Here is a 23,402-nt window from a genome sequence, read left to right as displayed (position 1 = left end):
TCCTTTGTTTTTGACTGAATAGAAGGCAAATTCATGCTGATTCTTTGTGGGCTTGAATTGAATTAATTACACGGGGATGTTTAATCAGTTTTCAGGAGAGTTTCCAGCTAAATATATATAAAAACATATGGTATATATATATATTTTTTAAAAGATTAAAATTTTCCTGTAAACTGGAGGAGTTTATCTGTGTTTTTACATGGCATTAGCATATTGAACCTATTTAAATGGTTTCCTCTCTGCATGTGTATCTCATGTAGCTTTGACAAGATTTTACCAAGCCCTCAGATCGACAGAAGGGACAAAGATGATGTTGTTATTATTATTTTTGTCTTTTTGGAATCCTCATCTAGAAAATAGAAACGTTAACATGGTTCACTGAATCTTTTTATCTACAAACCACTCAGAATCCTATTACTTCAAGGAGACTTGCTTGTTTGTGTTTGTATATTTGTTTTTCATTAAATCATTCAGAAAAAGCTGGGTGTCTGCAAATTTTTAATGGACGTTGTATCAAGTAACAACATTTTGTAAAGATAACGCTGGTTTCTTCCGTGTAGCACACAGTATAAATTGCTTTGTTGGTATGTTAAAAGTTACCATCTAAGGCCTTGTAGCAATGCATAATATTTTCACATTCTTGTCATACAATGCCTTATTTTCATTTAGGCTTTTATTCACATCACATTTCACATTGTTAAGCTGGTACAGTATGGTGTAGCTGTACTGGAGTGGGCACTTATTTTCCAATGATTACATTTCTGAACCCTTTAATATGACCCAGTCTGTCGCTGTTAAAATCCACCAGCAGTTTGCGCAGGCCATGGTGAGTGGGAGTGAAGTAGATTTTGACCTTGGCTTCTTGCCCAGGCTCCACAGTGGTGGGGATGCTGAGAAATATAAATATTTAAATGTTAATCTCAGTCAAATATCCCTCCTTAAACCTCTTTGATCCCAGTTGTATATTATATTACTGACTATAATAATACAAATGGCCATGGTGTAAAAGAGTGCAGTATGATTTTTATTGGACTCAACTCTTAACTAGCAACAAAAGTTAAACACTCTTTTCTACATACATTACACAAAATCTGTTTTATCAACTTATGTATTTACCTGTATCTCATATAAAGTTTTTTTTTGGTTAGATTTAACTAAATATTGATTCTGAAAGTATTTGGCAAGTCATTCTGGCATTCAGTCATGCACAATTTATCTTACGTCTGCTGTGAACTACGTTAGAGTGGAAAGATTTTTCTTGCCTCTCATTTTTCATTCTTTTGACTCATTCATGAACTCTGCTGATAAATGGTTTTTAATCATCACGCACCAAACTAGATCAGCAATATATCAAATATTTGAGGTTTCAGCACTAACACAGATTGGCCCAGTGCTTATTATGACTATTTCAGACAAAATGCTCGCAAAATATGTGGCTTGAAAGGAAAAATGCAGCAATGATTATTTTTATTGTTGTGGTGATTAATTGCATCATCACCAATATCATTTTGTGAGCTTCAATACTTTAAAAATGCACAGTTAGTACTGTTTATTTGGATTACAGCAGTTCATTAAATAAAAACTGCTCATTGTTAGTTTTTCTTTTTATATATATTACTATTGTTGTTTTTGTCTGTTATTTAATAAAATATAGTGTGTAGAAAATATCGTATGTATTTTGTGTATCATGAAAATATCTTACAGTATGATGTTCAAACATTTCCATAGTATCCACACCTTGTATCTGTTATCTACACTATACATTCAAAGTCCTTCAGGCACCACCTGTTAAAGATTTGAGCTATTTATGGCACACTCCTGGCTGACATGGGTGTTAAATTGCATGCACAAGACCATGTAATCTCTGTATATCTCAGAGGAGATCAGTATGTGCAAAGCCAAGAGCTGGTATAATGCTGTAGGCTCATAAAGCTCTACAACAGTGGTCTGGTAAGCAGTGGTGGTTTGCCTTTTTTCAAGTGGAAACCAAGAACCAAGTGATTACTGCAGCCAATTGAATACCTTTTCACTGTTAACTTTAGCCTTGCTTTATATATTATATAAGTGCATATGTCTGGATACTTTTAGACTTTTGGTATCTTTTTTAAACAACCGCATCCACACACAGAATAAGTAACTTCTCTAATACAAAACATACCTCTCAGTGATGGTTTTGCCTCCGGTGAGGTTGGCTCCCTCTATGCTAAAGCAGCATGCACCTAAAGGTTCTGGCAGTGAATTCTTTATAGTGATTTCTGCTGCCAGTTTACGGTTCACTTTGGGTTCTCCCAGGATCTTAAAACAAAATACACAATGTGATAAACAACTGTTTAGCAGCCCATGAGTCAAATTAGCTTTATATTATTGTGGAAAACACATACAGTTCCTTTATTACATGATGACTGAACTGTCAAAGTGTGATCAAATTATATTTTTATTTTATCACAGATAAGGAAATAGATTTTTAAATAGAACATGTCTTCATTGTGTGGTTATACCTTGATCTTGATGTCTGGGTTCTCGAGAACGATGGTGCGCATAGCAAGAATGGCTTCTCTGTTACTGTAGTCTATCAGCAGAGCTCCCAGGCGGATTAGATTGTCTTCAGTTATAGCATTGCAGTATTTACTGTAGTTTAACCGCAGGGGCACCTTCCGCTCTAAGGTGCACACAAAGACACACATTCCAAATATATCATTTTTGGGCAGTACTGAATCTGTGCCAAATATTCTGTAATGTTTAAACTTGAACGTGAGGTCAAAATGATGAATTTATACAAAATTTAAAAAAATCAAATAAAAAAATCAACTGACTTGCACACCTAATGGATGGCCACAAATGTAGGCCTTGTTCAGAAACTGATCTCAGTTTCAGGGTTTTCTTTTGTGACCTGCCAGGCCATTATTTCCTAGTGCAAGTCATTTATTTTCTTTTATTTTTTAATAACATAATTTAAATATACTTTAGACTTTCACATCAAACACACACCTCCTCCAGGTGGTAGCTCCACATTCAGCAAGTCTTTAAACCCACATTCATCTCCGTTATTTCCATCATAAGACACCGCACGAGAAGCGAACACCAGACGACACTTCTTATCCACAGACGTGTTGTTGGTAACCACGGCAAAGACATCAAAGTCACAGCCCTTCCTCATCTCTAGGGCGACTTTGATGTTGACATTGAGGCCGAAGTCGACCGGTTGCTTGTTGAGTTTGTTTTGGTGGTTGGCCTTTTTAAACGCCTCTCGTTCCTCAGGAGATCCTAAGAGAAACATTACAGTGGGGTTAAAGGTCATGGTGGTCATGAATTGGCATTTGTATTTTGTTTGTTTCCCTTACCTTCAGGGTATTTATAAAGGTGTGTGATGTCTTCTCGCTCGTCACTTCCAACACTCTTGGTGCTGATCTTATAGCCGACTTGGCTTGTGTATGTTTTGATTTTTTGTGTGCTGCCGTCCTTATATTTCAGGAACTCTTCCACATCTGCATTCACCTCCGCAAACACAAATGGAGCGTCATACTTAAAGGTGAGCTCTCCCTCCTTGATCGCTCTCACAGGAACTGGCCCACAGCAGAACACACCTGGTGGATAAGAAATGACGTAATAAAATGAACACACTAATACAGTGACTATTTTAGCCAAGACATATTTAATGCAGTAATGGAGAACTGTGTCATCATTAGGAGATGTTTAGGAATTAAAGATTTTTCTGTTGTGTATGCCAGTTCTAAAAAGATGTTGTCAACAGATGTCACCTAAAAGTTGTGTTGCAACTAATCAATGCAGATCTAGATAATATATGCAACATTAATTGTAAAATAATTATTCAATAATGTGAAAAGTGTGTGTGTGTGTGTGCGCGAGTGTATACCCTCGCTCTTCTCTTGAGGTGTGGGGTCACTGGCCTGCCAGCCATCATAGCCTGCTTTCAGATCAGGGCGAGTCATCCAGCTCTCCACCCAGCAGTGGTAGTTCCTACACAAACAAATAACACCTATTTACACTAACCAACATAGCCATTTATAGCATCCATGCAAGTGCATTTCAAAACTCTTAATAATCTCCCTATTGGCTCTGTTCAGCCAAATGTTACACCCATCTCTTTTAGCTCTAAATTAAAATGCCATTTGTGTACTGTTAGAATGGCAAACAATGTCTGAGATCAAGGGTAATTTGCTGCAGTAACACCGCTGACCTTCTGGGAAATCCACTGAGCCTCAAAAGCAGAAGTGAGATCTTTTAGGGATCACTGGTGACTGATTAGAATTCATGATTACAAATGGCATTCCAAGGCAACACGCAGGTATTAGATGGAGCCCCATTACTCCAGAGAATATGTTTACGTTGTTCTGCAGCCCCAAATTTGGAGGGCCTTACAACCATCTACCAATAACTAACCTTAGACATGTAGACCTTGAACTAAAGCAGCTGCTTCAGAGGGTTTTCTTTGGAGGTAACACAAGCTGTGTGTGCTGCACAGCAATGAGTGCATTCGCTCATTAGAAGAGGTGTCTATAAACATTTGGACATATAGTGTAAACTTGGCAGCTACTATTCTGGCCCACACCGTCACACCTTTTGCAGTCAGTCACAAGTTGTAATCTACACATTTGTGCAACCACCTTTCTGCTCAGTCTATATTGGCCTTTATAATGAGTAGTTTTGACATAAAGGCAGGTGTTGGGTGGACGCTTTTAATACACGTTTGTGAATATTTGCAAACAGTTTCACAAATATAAGTCTAAACTCACTGCTCTACTCATTAGGCACGCCTACACCTTTCTATGAAAGACCTCTTAGTGCAGGGTTGCTTGCTAAATGGGTAGGCTTTACCCTTAACTGTAAATTTCCAGCTCTGTTAGCTAGCTGCAGAGGAACATGTCAAAACAAATAGTCTCAGTTCTACAAAGTATGTATGTAGAGGAATAACACTGTCATTACTGTAAATATTTTACCTGGTAAAATGCCAAGTGTCACATTCTTATTCACTTAGGAATAAGATTTCTGCTCAATTTAGCCTCACGATCAACCAATATTACAGAACATAGAAATTTCCCTTCAACCTTTAACTTCATTATTACTGCAGCTGAACATACAACAGGCTCAGACTGAGACATAAATTAGATGACCTTTGTCATCCATGTCATCCATGACCTTTGTTGACCATGTCAACTGTCTCTTGTCCTGATTGGTTTTATTCACATCTACCTTAAATGTCAGAGACCACTTGATTTGTTTCATCTGTAGTTAAAACTATAACTGAGTACAAGATCATCTTCATTGTCAGGAGAAAGTGACTTGAATTTTTTTATCTGAGGTTTACTGTGTAGCCTTTATAACTTTTATTTTGCATTAAGCATCTGAACATAACATACACAAAGACTGCAGATTATCATTCAAAGTGCACAGTCATAAAGCAAAAGGTTTAAAACAGTTAATGCAGTATAGGAGACGTCAAAAAGCTTGGCTCCAAACAGAAAATGAGTGTTAATTATAAACAACTATTGGTGTAAATAAACACAGTTTTTTTCTGACCAAAACATCCTACAGAGCTGTTATGTTAGCGCCACTTAGACAGTAGAGTCGTTCAACATAAACACAAACTGTGAGCACATAGTACACACACACACACCACAGTGAATCATGAGTTCTCATAGACACACATTTAACCCTGAGGATTTAAGAAGATTATTCTGATGTTAATCATTTTTCCACCTCATTTTCTAGACCATTGGCTATTGTTAAAGGAAGTCTCTAAACAACACATCTGCAGAGACTCTAACGGAAACTTGAACTTGATTTTAAAAAAGTAGAAGAAATTTGCTGCTGTGTGTTGCTCAATACTTTGGTCAGTCAAGCACAAATAAACTGCACTTATAATAATTTATAAGTGCATAGAAATTATAAACCTAATCGCTGATGCAGGAGCATGCATCAGATGCCATGACCATTCTTTGTCCTGCTTTCTCCCACCACCCAAATATTTCTGATCAAATGAGCAAGTTCCTACCAGATCATGTCTCTGCTGACATTCTTGTAGTTTTCATCAATGTAACGCTCAATCACCAGGTTCGCGTTGGTGTCGTGGGCTGAGAGATAATTTGTCACCACTCGGCAGGGGATTCCCAGAGCTCGAGACACTAAGACAAACCCAAGGCTACATTAGTTGTTTAATCATTAGGACATACTTCAAACATACTTCCATATTCTTATAGACTTAATGGCTTCACAGAATCCTGGTGAGCAGTAAATTTGATTGGTCCAATGTTGGAGTTACAACTGATAACAGTGCCCGTTTATCATTCCTGCACTACTACAGATGTCCTTACTGGTAATTGGGTGGCAAATTCACTTCCCAGCACTGGGATCTTGGGTTCAAGTCCCATCTGGGTGGAGTTTCCATGTTCTCCCTGTATCTGCATGGGTTTCCTCTGGGGTCTCCTCCCACAGTTCAAAAACATGGAGGTTAGGTGAATTGGCTAGTCTAATCTGTCCTGGTTGAGAGTACGCTGTGTGCACTTGCCTGACGATTCACACCAGTCTGTGTGTGGATTAGATTTTAATGGAATGGTGTTTTATGTGGATTGAAAAGTGTCCTTGGACATCTAGAAAGATGTTGTATAAGTGTAGCTATAAATAAACTCTCTTTGTAAGCTGTTTTGAGTAGGAGAAACTGCTTAATAAGGAAATAGAAGTTTGTCATTATTTATGTAGTTACTATGCAAAATTATTCCTTCATTCATTCATTTTCTGTAACCGCTTTATCTTGCTTAGTATAATGGTGGGTCACCGGGTGCAAGACAGGAGCACACCCTGGAAAGGGTGCCAGTCCATCATAGGGCAGCACACCCTCACACAATCACTTACACACACACACAAATCTATGGACATGTTTGCACAGCCAATCCACCTACCAACATGTGTTTGGACTGTGGGAGGAGCAGCTGGATGAGGTCCACACAGACAAAGTGAGAACAACCAAACTCATCTAAGACAGTTATCCAAAGTGGTGTTTGTATTAACAACCCTATAACAATGGAGCTGTTTTGACAGCACCATGCCACCCAAGGCAAAATTAATCTTTTTTTTTTTTTTAATGGAAATTATCTGTCCTGTTTCTGTACACTTGCCTTAACAAGACAAAGCCTTACCAGAGCAAGCAATAGCTGCAAAGACCCAGCACTGGCCAAAGCGGACAGGCAAACAGGTAGAAGAGTCCCACAATTTCAGAATCTCCACACTTCCCGTCCATGACATGGGACTGATTCCACCTTCGAAAGTTTTTTTCCAGCAGCCTTCCAGCACTCCATTATCTCTGTCATTACTGTTCACCTGTGATTGTGTATGAGAATTAGATATCAGTATGGCATATTGTAATATGTTCAGATATGACAACAATCTTCCTAAATGTTCACAGCTACAACTTCAATTTAACATTGGTTCTCACCATAGCACTGAGCACTCTGCAGACGTATATAGGGTTTCTGCGTCCAGAACAGTCCTTCCCAGGGTTCCTCTTGTATTTAGGGTTCATATCCAGAATTCGCAGACATATGTCCAGGATGCCTTCTTCAAACTGACATTTAAAGTAAAGCACAAATATCTAAATAATACAGGATTTACTGTACCTCCAGTCTACTGAGCTACTGTTTAGATCATTCTCAGTTTAAGCATGTAAATATCCTGCATTTTCCACCTTAGAACAAACGGAAACTTAATCTCCAACTGTAGCATGTCCCATGTGCTAAATATACTGAGACTAATGATCTCTTTGCAAGGCCTTTAACCTTAGTATGAAATGTCTGATATATGATTGCTTATATTAAATGTTTTATCGTAGTATTGTATAAATTGTTAGTTACTAAAGAGGTTCAGGTGATGTCCTGGGAACGTTCTCTTACTTAAAGTAACCTACAAACATTCTGAGAACGTTAAGAAAACTAGTGAAATTTACATTGAGGGAATGTAGTTTTCCCTTCTCATCATCAAAGTGTGGACAGAAAATGTTGTCCTTTGCGTGTTCTCTCTTAGGATAAGCCAATAAGAAAATGAGTGGGGCATTCTGTCCAGTGAAGCAATAAATATTGGAGGGCCATATCTTGGGGTGCTCATTTCATTTAGAGAGACATGGACTGCTTTTACATCAGTTTGGAAATATATTTATAAGATGAGAGAGTCGGAACAACTGGGAAACATGGATTTTTTTGATGAAGCCCAACTTTCTGAGTTGAGGTTGTGTAAATAACAAAAAGACATGGTGGTTGCTGCTATGAATTATATGCCTTGTTGCTTCTAAAGAAACAATAAATGTTGTGTGTTTTTAGTAGTAGCTTTGTTGTATGTTATATTAACTGTAAAGTATGAGCTTGTATACAATTTGAGTAGTTTGCAATTATGGAAATAAAGTGTGTTTTAATTACATTATAAAACAATTCAGTAATAAAAATTGAATACGCTGCCCAGTGATTTAATGAATACATGTCCTAATCACTTCAAGTTTTTTCTGTAAGGCAAAATAAACTTCAGTTTCAGATGATATAAAAACTTCCAACCATATCATGTTGTATTTAAATCCTCCAAAGTAGTAAGTAGGAATTTTTGAGAAAGACTTAAAGACAGCAATGGAACAGAACATTTTGACTTTGTCATTTGCACTAGCCATCATCATTTTCAAATATGGGTGACTTTTACCTATACTGTGGCATATGGTTTTAACATCATCACCTTTTGTTTCTAGCAGTGTCTGAACTGCTAACTTTTTATAATACTTAACAATATAGTCTGTACAAGGATGTTCTTACAATTATGTTTATTAAAAGAGTATGTATATTCTGTAAATATAAGTATAACTTTTGAAGCAAAGACACAGTGACACTATTTTAAGCACCATCAGTCTAGAATGATCATAGCAAATGAATCCTGATTTTGCCAAATGCATGTGAGTGACATGTCTATTGTTTTTTGGTTTGAGCCAGGTTCATGAGGCGCTTTGCTAATAAAAAAATAAGGCACACAATATTCTCTTAGAACTATGGCTATGTAATGTAATGTAATGTAATCTAAAACACTTAATACATAGGCATTAGTGAAATTTTATTTTACTGATGCCTCAGCTGAACTTATGTCTCTTATCTTTGTAAGTATGTGAAGGGAGTTTTGTTTTTAGTTTTGGCTCATTTTTAGGAGGGGATGGCTGATAACTTATATAAACTCTCTCTCATATTGTGTGTGATGTGTGTGTGTGTTAGTGTGTGTGTGTGTGTGTGTGTTATCACCTGGCCAAAATACCAAGGCAAAGAAACAGGGTATTTGTAATCACCACGGTAGATTAATCCATCCTGAGACAAAACATACTCCTCCAGTTTCTCCTCACTGTCCATGTACACAGCATCTCCTGTCCAGCGAAAACACCAACAAAATGACCTGCATGAACTTGTGCTCTGTGAAGCCTGCAACCTTTTATGAGTATGTTGGAGGAACACATTTGTTACACTGCATGATTTCATCAGAGAGAAACATTATTTGTAGTTTTATTACAGTGTCACTGTTTCACAGATGGTTGTTCCACTGCATTTGAAAATGTTGATTAAAATGTACTTCTGTCTATTTCAACACTGCTGTTCATTCTTTGAAGTTCTATACACCATTGATTATTCTCCAATTTAGGTTCTTAAAATCACCAAAACTAGAGTTTTTAATCCCCTCTCTCTGGATTCCTGTACAAGAGCAGACTCTGCACAGTGAAGTTGGCAGATTCAGAATTATTTCATTTATAACTCCATGGTGCAGCATCTTACACATGTGTATAGTAGTGTGTATTGCTCATACCAGTGTGAGAATTCAAATCCACCAGCTTATGATTTTAACAGTACATTAACAACATATATCGCTGTTTTAGTCCTCTAGACGTTTATTTACAATCTCTATTGCATATTCTTTGGCATTGCTTATCCTAGTGTGCTGTCTTCATCATTCCTAACCCACCGTGCTTCTTAACTTCATTTTTTTTTCGTACATATTATTTCTCATTGTTTATTTTTTCTTCTCTTCATGGCGCCTGCCGAGGAACGAGCCCTTTCTGAGCTCGGCGCGGAGCTCGAGCAGCTCGGTCGCCGGATTCAGCGTCTCTTGGAGAAGCAGACGGAGCTCCAGCGGGAGAAGACGAGACTCGAGGCAGCCCGCGACGCCTCCTACCTGGCCGTCGCCTCTCCGGCTCCTCTGCCGCGGCGGTTTGCGGGGGTACCCATCTACACGCCTGCACCGGGATGGGAGCGCCAGCGTGGGCGTGGGAAGCCGAGGCCGTCCCCCCCTCCACCGCAGCCAGTCTTCACTTCTGCCAACCGGTTTGAGGTGCTCAGCTCCTGGCCTTCACCTGCTCCAGCGCCGAAGACTAAACAGGACGGTGTTCTTATTACTGGTGACTCAATAGTAAGACATTTAAAAGTGCCGGGGATAAAGAGTAATGCAACCGTGTCTTGTCTCCCAGGCGCACGTGTCCTGGACGTCGCCAGGCGGCTTCCGTCGGCGCTTCGGCAGCGCGAGGACTTCGGCACCGTCGTTCTCCACGTGGGAACGAACGACATCTCCGCCCGCCGCAGCGAGGTCCTGAAGGAGCACTACCGTTCGCTTCTGGATACCGCTCGGAAGAAGACGGATGCTAGGATCATCGTCTCTGGCCCCCTGCCCACCTACCGTCGAGGATGCGAGGCGTTTAGCAGGCTCTTCGGGCTCCACTCCTGGCTCCTGGATTGGTGCGGCACTGTCGGCGTGGACTACGTCGACAACTGGGAGTGCTTTCGTGAGCGTCCGGCCCTGTATCGTTGGGATGGGCTTCATCCGAGCCGTCTAGGATCCGCAGTTCTCTCTGAGAACATTGAGGTGGTTCTGCGCCGGAACTGACTGGTCATTCCCAGTCACATCAGTCAGGTAGGTGGAATGGATAGCGAGCAGGTAAGTAATATTAAAATTCCTAATGTTCCTCCTGACCATCTCTCTACTGCTAGTATGATGAGTAGCATGTCCATATCACCCACTCTAATTAATGCTAATAAATTTTTCAGCATTGAGACTGTGTCTGTTCCCCGCAAAGCTTGTTATCACAAACGCCCAAAAATCAGTTTTAACAACCTAATTAGAATTAACACCAAGGCACTGCAGCGAACGCAATATTTCAGCACTTCCAGCATTAAATTAGGGCTTTTAAATATACGATCTCTAACATCCAAAGCACTCACTGTCTGTGATATCATTACTGATAACAAACTCAATGCATTATGTCTCTGTGAAACATGGGCTAAAGCCAATGAATACATTGCCCTAAATGAGTCCACTCCCCCTGGCTTCAGCTATTACAGTTGCCCACGAACATCTGGTCGTGGTGGTGGTGTAGCCACAATCTATGACCCTACCATTGACACAACACAAAAATCTAGTTATGATACTAAATCCTTTGAAGTACTTACTCTTAAAGTCACTGCATCAAAAAGGCAGCACTCATTTATGCTCATCACAATCTATCGTCCTCCTGGCCCTTATACAGAATTTCTTTGTGAATTTGCTGATTTTCTCTCAAGTGTAGTTATCGTATCAGAAAAGGCCTTAATTGTTGGTGATTTCAATATTCACTTTGAGAAGGACCATGATCCACTTAAAATTGCATTTGAATCAATTTTGGATGCGCTAGGGTTCACTCAGAATGTTACTGGGCCCACTCATCAATGCAAACACACATTGGACCTAGTGTTAACACGGGGCATTGAGATAAAGAATCTATCCAATCTCTCGCTACATGAGACCATCTCTGATCACCATCTAATCACATATGAAATAGCGTTAAACTTTGATATTTGTCCACAACCACGCTATATTAGAAAGCGCACTATAACATCCTCAACAGTTAGTGATTTTATCAACAACCTTCCAGACCTTACCACCATTTCTTCTCCAACTCACCCAAATGACCTTGAGCTCATTACAAACAACCTACAACACTTATTGTGTACAAACCTAGATAGTGTTGCACCAGTCAAGACCAAACAATTTAGAGAGAAAAGGCTTGCTCCATGGTACAGTGACAGCACGCGTGCATTAAAACTGGCTGCCCGTAACCATGAACGTAAATGGAGACACACAAAACTAGAATGTTTCCGAATTGCATGGCAGCACAGCCTCACCGACTACAAACATGCCTTATCTAAAGCCAAATCACAGTACATCTCTTCCCTTATAGAAAACAACAAAGACAACCCTAGATTCCTTTTTAGCACTGTATCAAATCTAATTGGAAACAAAAAGGAAATCAACCCCATTGTTCCCTCTGATTTCTGTAGCAATGACTTTATGATGTTTTTTAATGATAAAATTGATTGCATTCGCCTCAAAATCCAAAATCAGTCCAAAGTCACATCGGCTCTCGTAGATGAACCACCCGCCAGCTCTGAGGTGCACTTAGACTACTTGAATTCTGTCGATGAAAATGACTTGCTTAGTTTAATTAGCTCATCTAAATCAACTACATGCTTACTGGATCCTGTACCAACACAATTATTTAAACAAATTTTACCTAAAGTCATTAGACCATTGCTCACAATAATAAACTCATCCCTCAACATTGGATATGTACCAAAACCTCTGAAACTAGCGGTAATCAAACCAATTATTAAAAAACCCAATCTTGACCCTCTCGTACTCGCAAACTACAGGCCAATTTCAAACCTCCCTTTTATTGCTAAGATTCTAGAAAAAGTCGTGTCACAGCAGTTGTGCTCTTATCTACAAAACAATGACATTCATGACATTTTTCAGTCTGGATTTAGACCAAATCACAGCACAGAAACGGCTCTAACAAGAGTAATTAATGACTTACTCCTTTCACATGATAAGGGCTATATATCTATTCTGGTGCTGCTTGACCTTAGTGCAGCATTTGATACCATAGATCATGTGATGCTTCTTGATAGGCTGGAAAATCTGGTAGGAATAAAAGGATCTGCCCTCTCTTGGTTCAGATCTTATTTATCCGATCGTTACCAATTTGTTTATCTGAATAATAAATCCTCTAATCATACTTTAGTTAAATATGGTGTTCCACAAGGATCAGTGCTCGGCCCTGTATTGTTCACACTCTACATGCTGCCACTGGGTCGACTAATCCGTAAGCATGGGATTCAATTCCACTGTTATGCTGATGACACACAACTGTATATATCAGCCAAACCCAATGATGTTGCTTGTCTACGTAAAATAACAGAATGTCTAACTGAAATTAAAGACTGGATGATGCAAAACTTTCTCATGTTAAATTCTGATAAAACTGAGGTCTTGTTACTAGGTAAAGATACTCAGATACATTCACTCAGAAATGCTGCTATTGATAATTCAACAGTAAAACACAATGCCATCATTAAAAACTTAGGGGTAGCCTTTGATTCGACTCTCACATTTGATACCCACATATCCAATACAGTCAAAACCGCCTTCTTCCACCTACGCAATATTGCCAAAATTCGGCATATTTTATCATTAAAAGATGCAGAGAAACTAGTGCATGCTTTTATAACTTCACGTCTAGACTACTGCAATGCGCTCCTGGCAGGGAGCTCGTGCAAAGCGTTACACAAGCTTCAGTTAGTTCAAAATGCAGCAGCCAGGGTGCTCACTAGAGCTAGAAAATTCGAACATATCACCCCAGTTCTCTCGTCCCTACACTGGCTACCTGTAAAATTTCGCATTGACTATAAAATACTCCTCTTAGCTTATAAATCTCTAAATGGTTTAGGCCCGCAGTATCTTACTGAACTTCTCATACCTTATCGCCCGTCACGTACACTTCGTTCACAGGATGCCCATCTACTCTTTGTTCCTCGCATTAAGAAAAACACAGCAGGAGGAAGAGCCTTTTCTCACAAAGCTCCTCAACTCTGGAATAGCCTTCCGGTTACTGTTCGGGGCTCAGACACACTCTCAATCTTTAAATCTAGATTAAAAACCTACCTTTTTAAACAAGCTTTTGGTTAATCACTCACCTTCAGGTTACTCCTTCTATATTGGTGTTCGGGCTGGTTCTCATATTATCACTGTTCTGTGTTAACCCTGTCATATCACCATAGCTACAGCATTCTTAGTTAGCTGTGTAGTAACCGCCAACACGCTGTCTGTCGCTGGGTTCTCTTGCCTGACCAGTGGAAGCTTTTTTCGCAGGACAAATTTCCCCGTTCTTTACCATGACCCTACTAACCTCTGTGTTTTTATTTGTTCTCTTTGTCTGGCTTTCTTTCTCCTGTCTCTCTCTCATGCTTTGAGATGTCCTGCTGCTCTCCAGGTGTTGCCCTGATCCAGCCCCTGTGTGTCCTGTACAAGATCCTGTCCTTGTCTCATCTACACTATCATGCTTGGCCATGCTGTTTTATTTCAGATTAACTCTGCACCTAATTTTAACTCACACTGAATCCCTGATCACCTCCTCCTTCATCAGACTCATACATCACTAATATCATCATCCTCACCATTTTCATTTCTGCTTCTCCATCATCACTAATATACTACATTTATATTACTATAACCCCTTCATCGGTCATTTCACTTTTACTTCTGTTCTCTGTTGTGTCTCCGGTGTCGACCCGAGGAGGATGGGTTCCCCGTATGAGTCTTGGTTCCTTCCAAGGTTTCTTCCTCGTGTGCTGAGGGAGTTTTTCCTTGCCACTGTTGCCCCTGGCTTGCTCATAGGAGGCTTGGACCCGGATCTCTGTAAAGCTGCTTTGTGACGACTTTTTGTTGTGAAAAGCGCTATATAAATAAAATTTGATTGATTGATATAACTTTATAGTGTAAACAATTTTTACTATTCCAATTATGCAGTCCTTATTATTATACGTGTTTAAAAAAATGACGAGTAAGTTTGTGCTTGTACATGTGCATATGCTTTTACTCACGAGGGCACCAGGGGTTGAAGAGCAGTATCAGCTCAAACTGGACATTGCCATCCAGTGTTAGAACATAGCGTCCAATGGGTGCGTCGGGGGCAGAACAGATGGACAAGGAGACTGTGTCATCAGGGGGACTAGTCACTGCAGCACTCCAACGTGTGTCATCAATAGCATCACTCAGACCAAAGACAGCCTTGGTTCCATACTGCTCCACAGGCTGGGGTCCTAAACATATACAAACATCATTAAAGTATCAGTATATAAAAAAAATGTAAGAACATATAGTAGTATACTCACTATTGCATATATCTTTCAGCTAAATCAATAACTTAATGTTATATTTGACCTATAATCACCTAAAAAAGTTCATAAAAAAATTTGCCTTCACAGTTAGTCCATGATTAGTTGGTTATATGCATGATGGTGATTTTAAACAAACTGTATCATAAGGAATAGGAATAGGGGCCACTTCAGAAAGGCCATAAGTCACTTTGCGACCGCAGTCTTTTGGAATTAACCAAATAAACAGAGTTTCCTCTAAAAACTTGTTCCAAATCAATGAATAACTAAATCAAATACAAAGGCCTGTTTACTAATGCAACTGCTGGTATTTGCCTGCAGTAGGTGGTCCACTAAAATTCTGATAATCTGTGTCAAAGGGATCTGAGAATGCAATTCTGTGTTCTTTTCCTGCTCTGATAAATGGTGAAGTAGTACTCATAACAAGACTTGACCTAACAAGTCCACATTGTTCTACACTTCTCTGTCTGTGAAGATAACCAATGCATCACTACATCACTGATTGAAAACCAAGGCAGATCTTAAAAATCCCAAGACTTCCTCACAAGTCCAGCAAAAATTGGAATGTCCTGTGGTTAAAGCAAATGGGTTATAAATGGTTCAATAGCAAATTATATAAACAAGGCTGTAAGAGTGTGTGGGAATTCAAGATCACAGACTGTGTATGACCCTGGCATCTGAGTAAAGTCTACAAGGCGCATGCGCTTGGAATTCCATTATGCTGGAACTTGGAAGCGTTCCAGGAAATGACCCTTTTAGGCCTGCTATCACTGACATCCCCATATATATTCAAGAAAGAATAACCCAGTGTTACATAATGAGTACTGGCAATGCTATTATAGTTAAAAATGCTGCCTTTATTAGGGTTGTTTAGTGGGTTAGCTATAGGTGATGTGGAGTTTTGCAACATTCGACTGATCACCATTTGCTCTCTTAACAGCAACAGTTTTATGTCATATTATATAGGTGCTCCTGAATCAGATGTGAGCAAACCCACAAAAACTAGCAGTTAATGGCATAATAAAAAAATTGTCTTCCCTTGTGCACTTCTGATAAACTGGTACTGATGGATCATTAATGCTGAAAGTGTAAAATGTAAGAGTGTTCTACTATATGGCTAAAAAAAAAAACAGCCTTCAAACTATAAGCTAACATGTTTAAACTGTTCCCTGATAGTGGTGTTATCTTCTACTAAACATATGCTTAAATATACCATTATATCCTGTGTTGTAACTGTCACAGAGGTCTGTTTGCATATTAGCAGTGATGTCTGTACACTGAAAGATATCATATGACATTAATTACCTCTTTGGATGGTTCTGGTCATGTCTATAAATAATTCTGATCCCTCAGCCCTGCACTCAATTAACATAGCATTCAGGCATAGACTTCAATGCTCCACAATGCTGCAAAAGGTCAATAATTAATTTCACTAAAAGGTACAGGCAGAGGCAGTGTACATTCACAAGTACAGCAATTATCTTAAAGTTCTTTTCTCCAGAAAGGAAGTTGAAAATTTGTGAGTTTGCATAACATAATTTAAAAATTCAAAAAATAAGTCTGCAGTTGAAATGGGATTTACTGTTAAACAATTAAAACAGAATATGGTCATTTTTTGCACTAATTAAAGTAACATTATGTAGAATTTCCATCTTAAAATTATAGTTTGAAAATGATTGTGATACGTCGCCGACCTATATTAAGGAGAACAGAGCCTCTGTCAATGCTCTCTGGTGCTGAGCACTCTAAAAATGAAACTGTGCAACTTCAGCAGCACGGAGCAGAGGCTCTCACGAGTACCGCATAACGCTTTACAGCACACATCTCCCACTGGCTACAAGAAGAATCTAGCTCAGTATTCCCAGTATGGACATTATGGCAGAGGCTAAGAAAGGCAGAATTGTCAGAGGAAGTGAGGAGAAAGAGAGCGAGAGTGAGAGAACAGGAGGCTGTACAAGAGTTAATATTGGACTGAGTTTATTCAGTAGAGTGAGCTGAAAGAGACATGAGAATACAAGACAGATGCTTTCTTCTTGTTGGACAAGTAAGTAATAATGCTGTTGCATTTTCTTGTGTTAGTTACTGATAAACTTTGTGGATGACAAAGAGTTTAATTAGGGTGACCGGATCTGAGATGGTGAAAAATAGGACATGTCTGGGGGGGACTAGTTTGTGAACGAAACGCTTCTCAAAATTCTATGTAAACTCTAGAAAAACAAAATCCTGGACGTTTGTGAAATTCCGCCCGGATTTTTTTTTTAAGTCTAAAAAAGAGGACATGTCCGGGTAAAAGAGGACGTCTGGTCACCCTAGTTTAATCATGAGTTTCTGAGAGCCGCGGTTAGCTGTAGCCATATTAGCTAGTGATTAGCTAGATTTTAGCATTATATTCAGACATAGATTCTGGTAATAAGTGTTTGATGCTGAAATCCAACCTTTGTTGATGACAAAATGTTGTAGTCAGGTCTTTGCGTTACTGACAAATTAGCTCCATGGTCAATAACCTTCGCTGTAAACATTTAATTGGTCAGTCTGCACATCAGTAGTCCTTGTTTACGTCAGGCAAAGCTCATGTACCCACCCTCATCTCGAGCAGCTATGCCGAAACGTAAATGTAAGTTCTCGGATGAATTAAAAAAGAAATTCCCATGTTTTGTGTAGCAAATAAGGCTGTAAAGGACCAAAAAACACACATAGGTTCAGCTAAGCATACAACGGCAGCGAGGGGCGTGACCTCATCCCCTAATATGGAGTTTGCCCCCATGTTATTATTATTTTTTTTATCTAGCTGAAACTAGGCATTGTTACGGTGACCTTATACATATGTACAGCTGTTCCAGAGTGTCCCTTTTCATTTCATGCTGGAGAATACAAGCTGTGCACAACTGAATGTCTATATCAGCATTCAACACTAAGGTTGGCAGAGTTGGTAATTAAGAATGAAATAATGAGCTGAACTATTACCAACACAGATTTTGAGTTCTTAACATTTCCCACATAACATCTCCCTGTTAGGATATAATCTTTCTTCATGACTCTCTCTCTCTCACACACACAGTTTATAGCTTTCTTTGACTCTGTTTTCTTATCATCTTAAATTCTTTCTGTCATTTTTTTTTTATCTTAGGCAACTTTTTAAAATCCTACCTAATGCAGCAGTCAGTTGGGAGTTCGGTCACATAAGGTAGTGTTTGGTTCATACCATGGACCTAATTTAATCTTTGTTAGGTATTTGATCCATCATTTTTCAGGTCTCTTCTTGGAACATGCAGTATAACTCTGTACAGTGTTGCTAAGATGATAAGTCACAACCACACTCCCTGGTCTATGTACTGTTAGCATTAATTTATACCTGTTTGTGCTGTGATGTTCAGCTGAGCTCCAGGCTGATAGGATCCAGAGCGTAGGTGGAGGTTGATGGTGAAGGGTTGACCCCTCCTCACGATCAGATGATCAGTGCCATTCAGATCTGTGTGATGGTCTGTGTTATTGAAATCACAAGCCAGGTCCCAACTGCCAATGTCTAGAGCTGAAATGTTGGAGAAATTGGATAAATTTATATTAAAAATAAAAAATAATAACTATACAGAAGAAAACAGAAATGTTTTTTATTATTATTTCTTAATTCCAAGAAATGTTGGAGTATATCGACTGGTAAATTAAGTGTGTGTATGTGAGAGAGAAAAAACGTGTGTGTAAGTCCAGTATTGCACAATACCATATGTTCCTCTTTTATTTAATTTGGAAAGAATAATGTTTGTGATGTCACAAACTGCATTTATATAAAGCTGCCTTTTCAGCACATGGCACTTGATCTTCTCTCATTCAAATTAAAGTCATAAAGGACGTCACAACAGAGAAGCACAGATACAACACCATTGCTCTGGCTGTAGATTGTAAAGTCTGTAAACTCCCAGCCCTTCCTTTTTTCTTTTGAGGGAATGAAGCAGTCTGAGGAAGACTTAGTCATAAACATTTTCCTACTTCCTTTTCCTGTTGGAGGAATTACTGTAATCTAAGTTTTCTAAGATTCAGGTGGGGCTTGTCCCAACAGAGGAAATCTCATTCAAATCCATGGAAAAACTCACCGAAAACAAGGCACTGTCCTTTCAAGCTACTTACCTTACACAGAGTATTGTACAAAAACATAAGGATATCTGAGAAACATGTAGGAAATGTATTCATCTGGACAGTTAGAATGTATTTGTTAAAAAGAAAACACAGCATGGTGTTCCAACAATGATGTTGTTAGCAGCAGGTTGTAAACATGTAGGGCTTCCACACATTACAGATTATTCCCCATTATTCTCTCTTTACATAACAGAATCGCCTCAAAATATTTCTTAATAATTATGTCTTAATAATCAGGTATTGCATTTACAATGATTCTCCAAACAGTCTTCACTGTCCTTCAGATTGTCTACATTTGCGGTGTGTGCTTATCTGTCTTGAGCTGGGAGCAGAAATGTGGACCATCTGGGAGCTGAGAGGGCTGGTTTAAGACCCACCGATATACACAACACATCACAACAAAAAACAAACAGACAACAGGTCTGACCTCAGAGCATACATCAGGCCCTACAACTGAGACTGGTTATTAACAACAGCTTCCATCTGTGTTTGATTTTGAGGTGTAGAGATCAAAACCATGATGTTTAACAGATCAAAGAATTCAGAGCCATGTGGCTCAGGTCCAACAGGCCAGTGGGTTTAAGGTTTAACTAGTTCCTTTATGGGCTTCTTCCAAAAGGGATTAATTTACACACATACCACAGATAAACATGCCTATTAAACGCCTTTTGTAAATACCCACTTTAATCTTCAGGCTGTGAAAAAGTGAAATCTTCCTGCTACACTGTTTTAAGGATGTCCAGACTGAGTTCTGTTATAGACGAACAACTTAGGGCTCCTTTAAGAACCTTTCAATAGAAAGAACTATTGAGACTCTTTCTACATTGTGGTCCTCTTCAGGGGCCCACGCCTTCCACGTTCCACATATTTTGAAATGTTAAGTACAAATTATTCATAATTAAGAGCAGATCTGATACTTTTTGATTAGATATAACCAACTGCATAAAGGAAGGGAAAATAAATGTCAACTATAAATCCATCCATCCATCATCTGTAAGCGCTTATCAAATTCAGGGTCACGGTTGGTCCAGAGTCTACCTGGAATCATTGGGCGCAAGGTGGGAATACACCCTGGAGGGGGCGCCAGTCCTTCACAGGGCAACACACACACTCACGGTCACTTTTGAGTCAACCTACCAACGTGTGTTTTTGGACTGTGGGAGGAAACCGGAGCACACCCACGCAGACACGGGGAGAACACACCAACTTCTCACAGACAGTCACCCGGAGCGGGAATCGAACCCACAACCTCCAGGTCCCTGGAGCTGTGTGACTGTGACACATACCTGCTGCACCACCGTGCCGCCCTCAACTATAAATCTGTTAAATGTATTTAAAACAACCTGTCAGACAACCAAATAACATTTATTTAAAGCTTAAGAATTTGAGAGAGCAAAGGAAAACAAAAGCTCCATTTTGCTTTATATATTTGTATATTTCATCAGACCATAGTCAACTGTCCAGTGTGCTTGACAAATCAAGCCCGAATGAACTGGGCACCTCAGAACTAGACTTTAACCTTATTGAAGTCTTGTTTGGAAAAGTTTGGATTTTGTGAAGCAGAGACTGAATATTGTGGCTGCAGAAACATTCTTTAAAAACTAAAAGAAAGTAAGCGAGACCATTGTAAGAGCATAAAGTTGGAATTTATTTGTCTTCAAATAAAACATTCCTTCAGAAAAATAAGCAGAACATTTTCTTACAAGCATTCTGACAAGTTATATCCATTCACAAATGTGTATTGGTTCTTAGAATATAATTGTGTGTGGGTGGGTGTGTATTTGTTTGTGCCTACACACATAAATGTGTTGCTCTTGGCTCACTTACCCTTACACACCACTGTTTTACTTCCAGTCTGTCCACTCCACAGTGAAGCATTACAGTGTTTGGTTATATTTGTGTAAGCTATGACTGATGTCTGCAAATACAGGAATAATCCCTCTCTCTCTCTCTCTCTCTCTCTCTCTCTCAGAGAGCACAAGTTCATAAAGGTCATTTTATTGTTTTTTTTTGTTTTTTTTTTGCTGTGATGCTGTGTACAAAGACAGTGAGGAGAACCTGGAGGTGTATGTTTTGGCTCTGGATGGATTAATCTACCGTAGTCACAAATACCCTGTTCCTTTACCTTGGTACTTTGACCAGGTGATAAAACACACACACACACACACACACTAAACAAAAAACTAATGAATGACCCTCAATGACTTCCTTCTGCTTCAAAGCGCATAAATGCCCTCTGTGTGTAAACTGACCAAAAGTTTGTGGACAACTGTTCATCCAATATGTTCTGAAATAAAAAAAATAAAATATCATAGAAAGTGTTCATCTTTGCTGCAATTAAAAGCATCCACTCAGTGGGTAGTCTCTACAATAATGTTATTGCTTGCCATTGGGTATATTGACTTTAAGCTCATTTAACAAGGAAATTATTAGGGGTGTCTTTGAACTTTAAACATTTACAGTCCATTTGACTTTCTGGCTTTTAGTTTTGTTTGAACATTTATAGCCCTGAACAGGGTTCCAAACTAAAACAACACTTGTGTAGAACTTAATTTAGCCTTAGACACGCATGTCAGACCCACAGCTGAGACTGGTTACGCTGCACAGGTTCAGTCTGTGTTTGTGAGAATGTCTGAGAGATTACAAACTCCATAAGAATGTGGCCTGTAGGCTCACAAATGTGACCTTTGCTGCTCTCCATAAGTTTGTGCTGCAGCTGAGCCCCGCCCATTCACACAGAAATTATAGTTTCAACCTGGATTGCTTTAGAACGCGACAAGACAAGTAAAGATTCTTTAATTAAAAAAGAAAAGCATGAGAAGTCTTTGCATGGCTCTTCTGTGTCTTCTCTTCTCTAGACTATTGCATGTGCTTAGCTCTGCATAGCACTGGTTTTACAATTCACAAAACATTTTTGGTACTAGAAGTTTTTTAAAATGTGTGCACTTTCACTAAGTAATAGACCGTATCTAGGAAGGAAAGCTTGGCTGGCGGCTTTGTTTGAATTGGATTTGTTTATTGTCATATATATTTGGAAAGCTAAGGCTAATACAAAGTGTGAGAAATTACTCAGTGAAACACATTCAATACCATGCAATACATTAACAGATTCATATCTCAGACAGACAAGTCATATCTCTTGTATGTGAACAGTTAGTGTTTGGAAAGTAGAAAAGGTGTTTATTATATTAAAGGTATAATTGCTGGTACTCACCCATTCTGCTGAGATCTTCTGAAATGATGGGATGTTTTTGAAGTGTTCAGCTGTGTTGAACAGTTCAGTACAGGGGTTGTGGAGCTGAGGCTGTATTTGTAGTGAGTGAAGTCAACGCTTTTCTGAAGCTCTTAGGAACTGTGTGTTTGGAGGTGGGTCTTGGTGCTTGGGTTGGGGTTGGGGGTGGGGTCTTGGTGTTGGGTTGGGGGGTGGGGGGCTTGGGAGGCTGAGATAGTGAGAGTGTGTGTATGTGTTTAATGCCGGGGGGGTTAAAGACTGTGTGTCTTTCAACACTTTAAAGCTACAAGGCATATGTTTCCAGCAGAGCAAATTCTGTGGAAGTTAACTAACCTGACATTGTGAAAGAGAAAATGTTTGCCCTCCAGCTGAGGCTTAACTTCTGTTCCTTCACTGTTTAATATCCAGTCCAAATCGGCATAAGAACAATTTATTCATTTTCAGGAGGTATTTCTGAGGATTTTGCATTTATTAAAAACATTTCATTTCCATACAGAAAGGGGGAATGTGTGTTTAGAGGCGATCAAATGCCTCACTTCATCTCTTTAAAAAGCACAGGTATTTCAATGTGTCCTTTTCCAGCAACAAGGAACCGGTTCGTTTATTGTTTGTGAACTTGATGTGGCACAATGTGGTGCGTTTCCACCAACATAAATTGGTTCCCAAACCAGAAAAGTTCTTACCCAGCTGGAACCAAAGAAGTGTAGGTTCTTCAGTGCATACTGTGACTCTCAGGAAAGAGCACAGAGCTTCAAATAAAGTGTTATGACGCGTTCTTTTGGTGAAAAATGGCCAACAAAGCAGTCAAGAGT

The 23,402-nt window shown here is 39.2% G+C and overlaps 2 protein-coding genes across 2 annotated transcripts; one reads left to right on the top strand and one right to left on the bottom strand.

Annotated features, from left to right (window-relative positions):
• Positions 1–488: 488 nt before the first annotated feature.
• tgm2b (transglutaminase 2b) lies at positions 489–22,708 on the bottom strand. The gene is made up of 13 exons (XM_066663508.1): positions 22,573–22,708; positions 18,580–18,756; positions 14,934–15,152; positions 9,279–9,397; positions 7,451–7,579; positions 7,155–7,335; positions 6,014–6,143; positions 3,875–3,978; positions 3,342–3,584; positions 2,989–3,264; positions 2,499–2,659; positions 2,159–2,295; positions 489–890 (listed from the first exon to the last, which is right to left on the bottom strand). Exons 1-13 carry the CDS (start codon positions 22,574–22,576, stop codon positions 740–742), a joined length of 2,031 nt encoding a protein of 676 aa, XP_066519605.1. The 5' UTR covers positions 22,577–22,708; the 3' UTR covers positions 489–739.
• LOC136691151 (uncharacterized) lies at positions 9,473–14,797 on the top strand. Its single transcript, XM_066663509.1, has 2 exons — positions 9,473–10,405; positions 10,490–14,797. The coding sequence occupies exons 1-2, from the start codon at positions 10,054–10,056 to the stop codon at positions 10,900–10,902; spliced, it is 765 nt and encodes a 254-aa protein (XP_066519606.1). The 5' UTR covers positions 9,473–10,053; the 3' UTR covers positions 10,903–14,797.
• Positions 22,709–23,402: the final 694 nt, after the last annotated feature.

The sequence above is a fragment of the Hoplias malabaricus genome, chromosome 3 (genome assembly GCF_029633855.1).
Source record: "Hoplias malabaricus isolate fHopMal1 chromosome 3, fHopMal1.hap1, whole genome shotgun sequence".
NCBI lineage: Eukaryota > Metazoa > Chordata > Actinopteri > Characiformes > Erythrinidae > Hoplias > Hoplias malabaricus.
This window is presented reverse-complemented; position numbering and strand designations above follow the sequence as displayed.

Coding starts and splice junctions, on each gene's coding strand:
- LOC136691151 (XM_066663509.1), top strand. CDS start 10,054: ATGGCGCCTGCCGAGGAACGAGCCCTTTCTGAGCTCGGCGCGGAGCTC. Junction 10,406..10,489: donor GCCGAAGACTAAACAGGACG/GTGTTCTTATTA, acceptor CTTGTCTCCCAG/GCGCACGTGTCCTGGACGTC.
- tgm2b (XM_066663508.1), bottom strand. Junction 7,336..7,450: donor GCAGAGTGCTCAGTGCTATG/GTGAGAACCAAT, acceptor ACACAATCACAG/GTGAACAGTAATGACAGAGA. Junction 3,585..3,874: donor ACCTCAAGAGAAGAGCGAGG/GTATACACTCGC, acceptor CTTATCCACCAG/GTGTGTTCTGCTGTGGGCCA.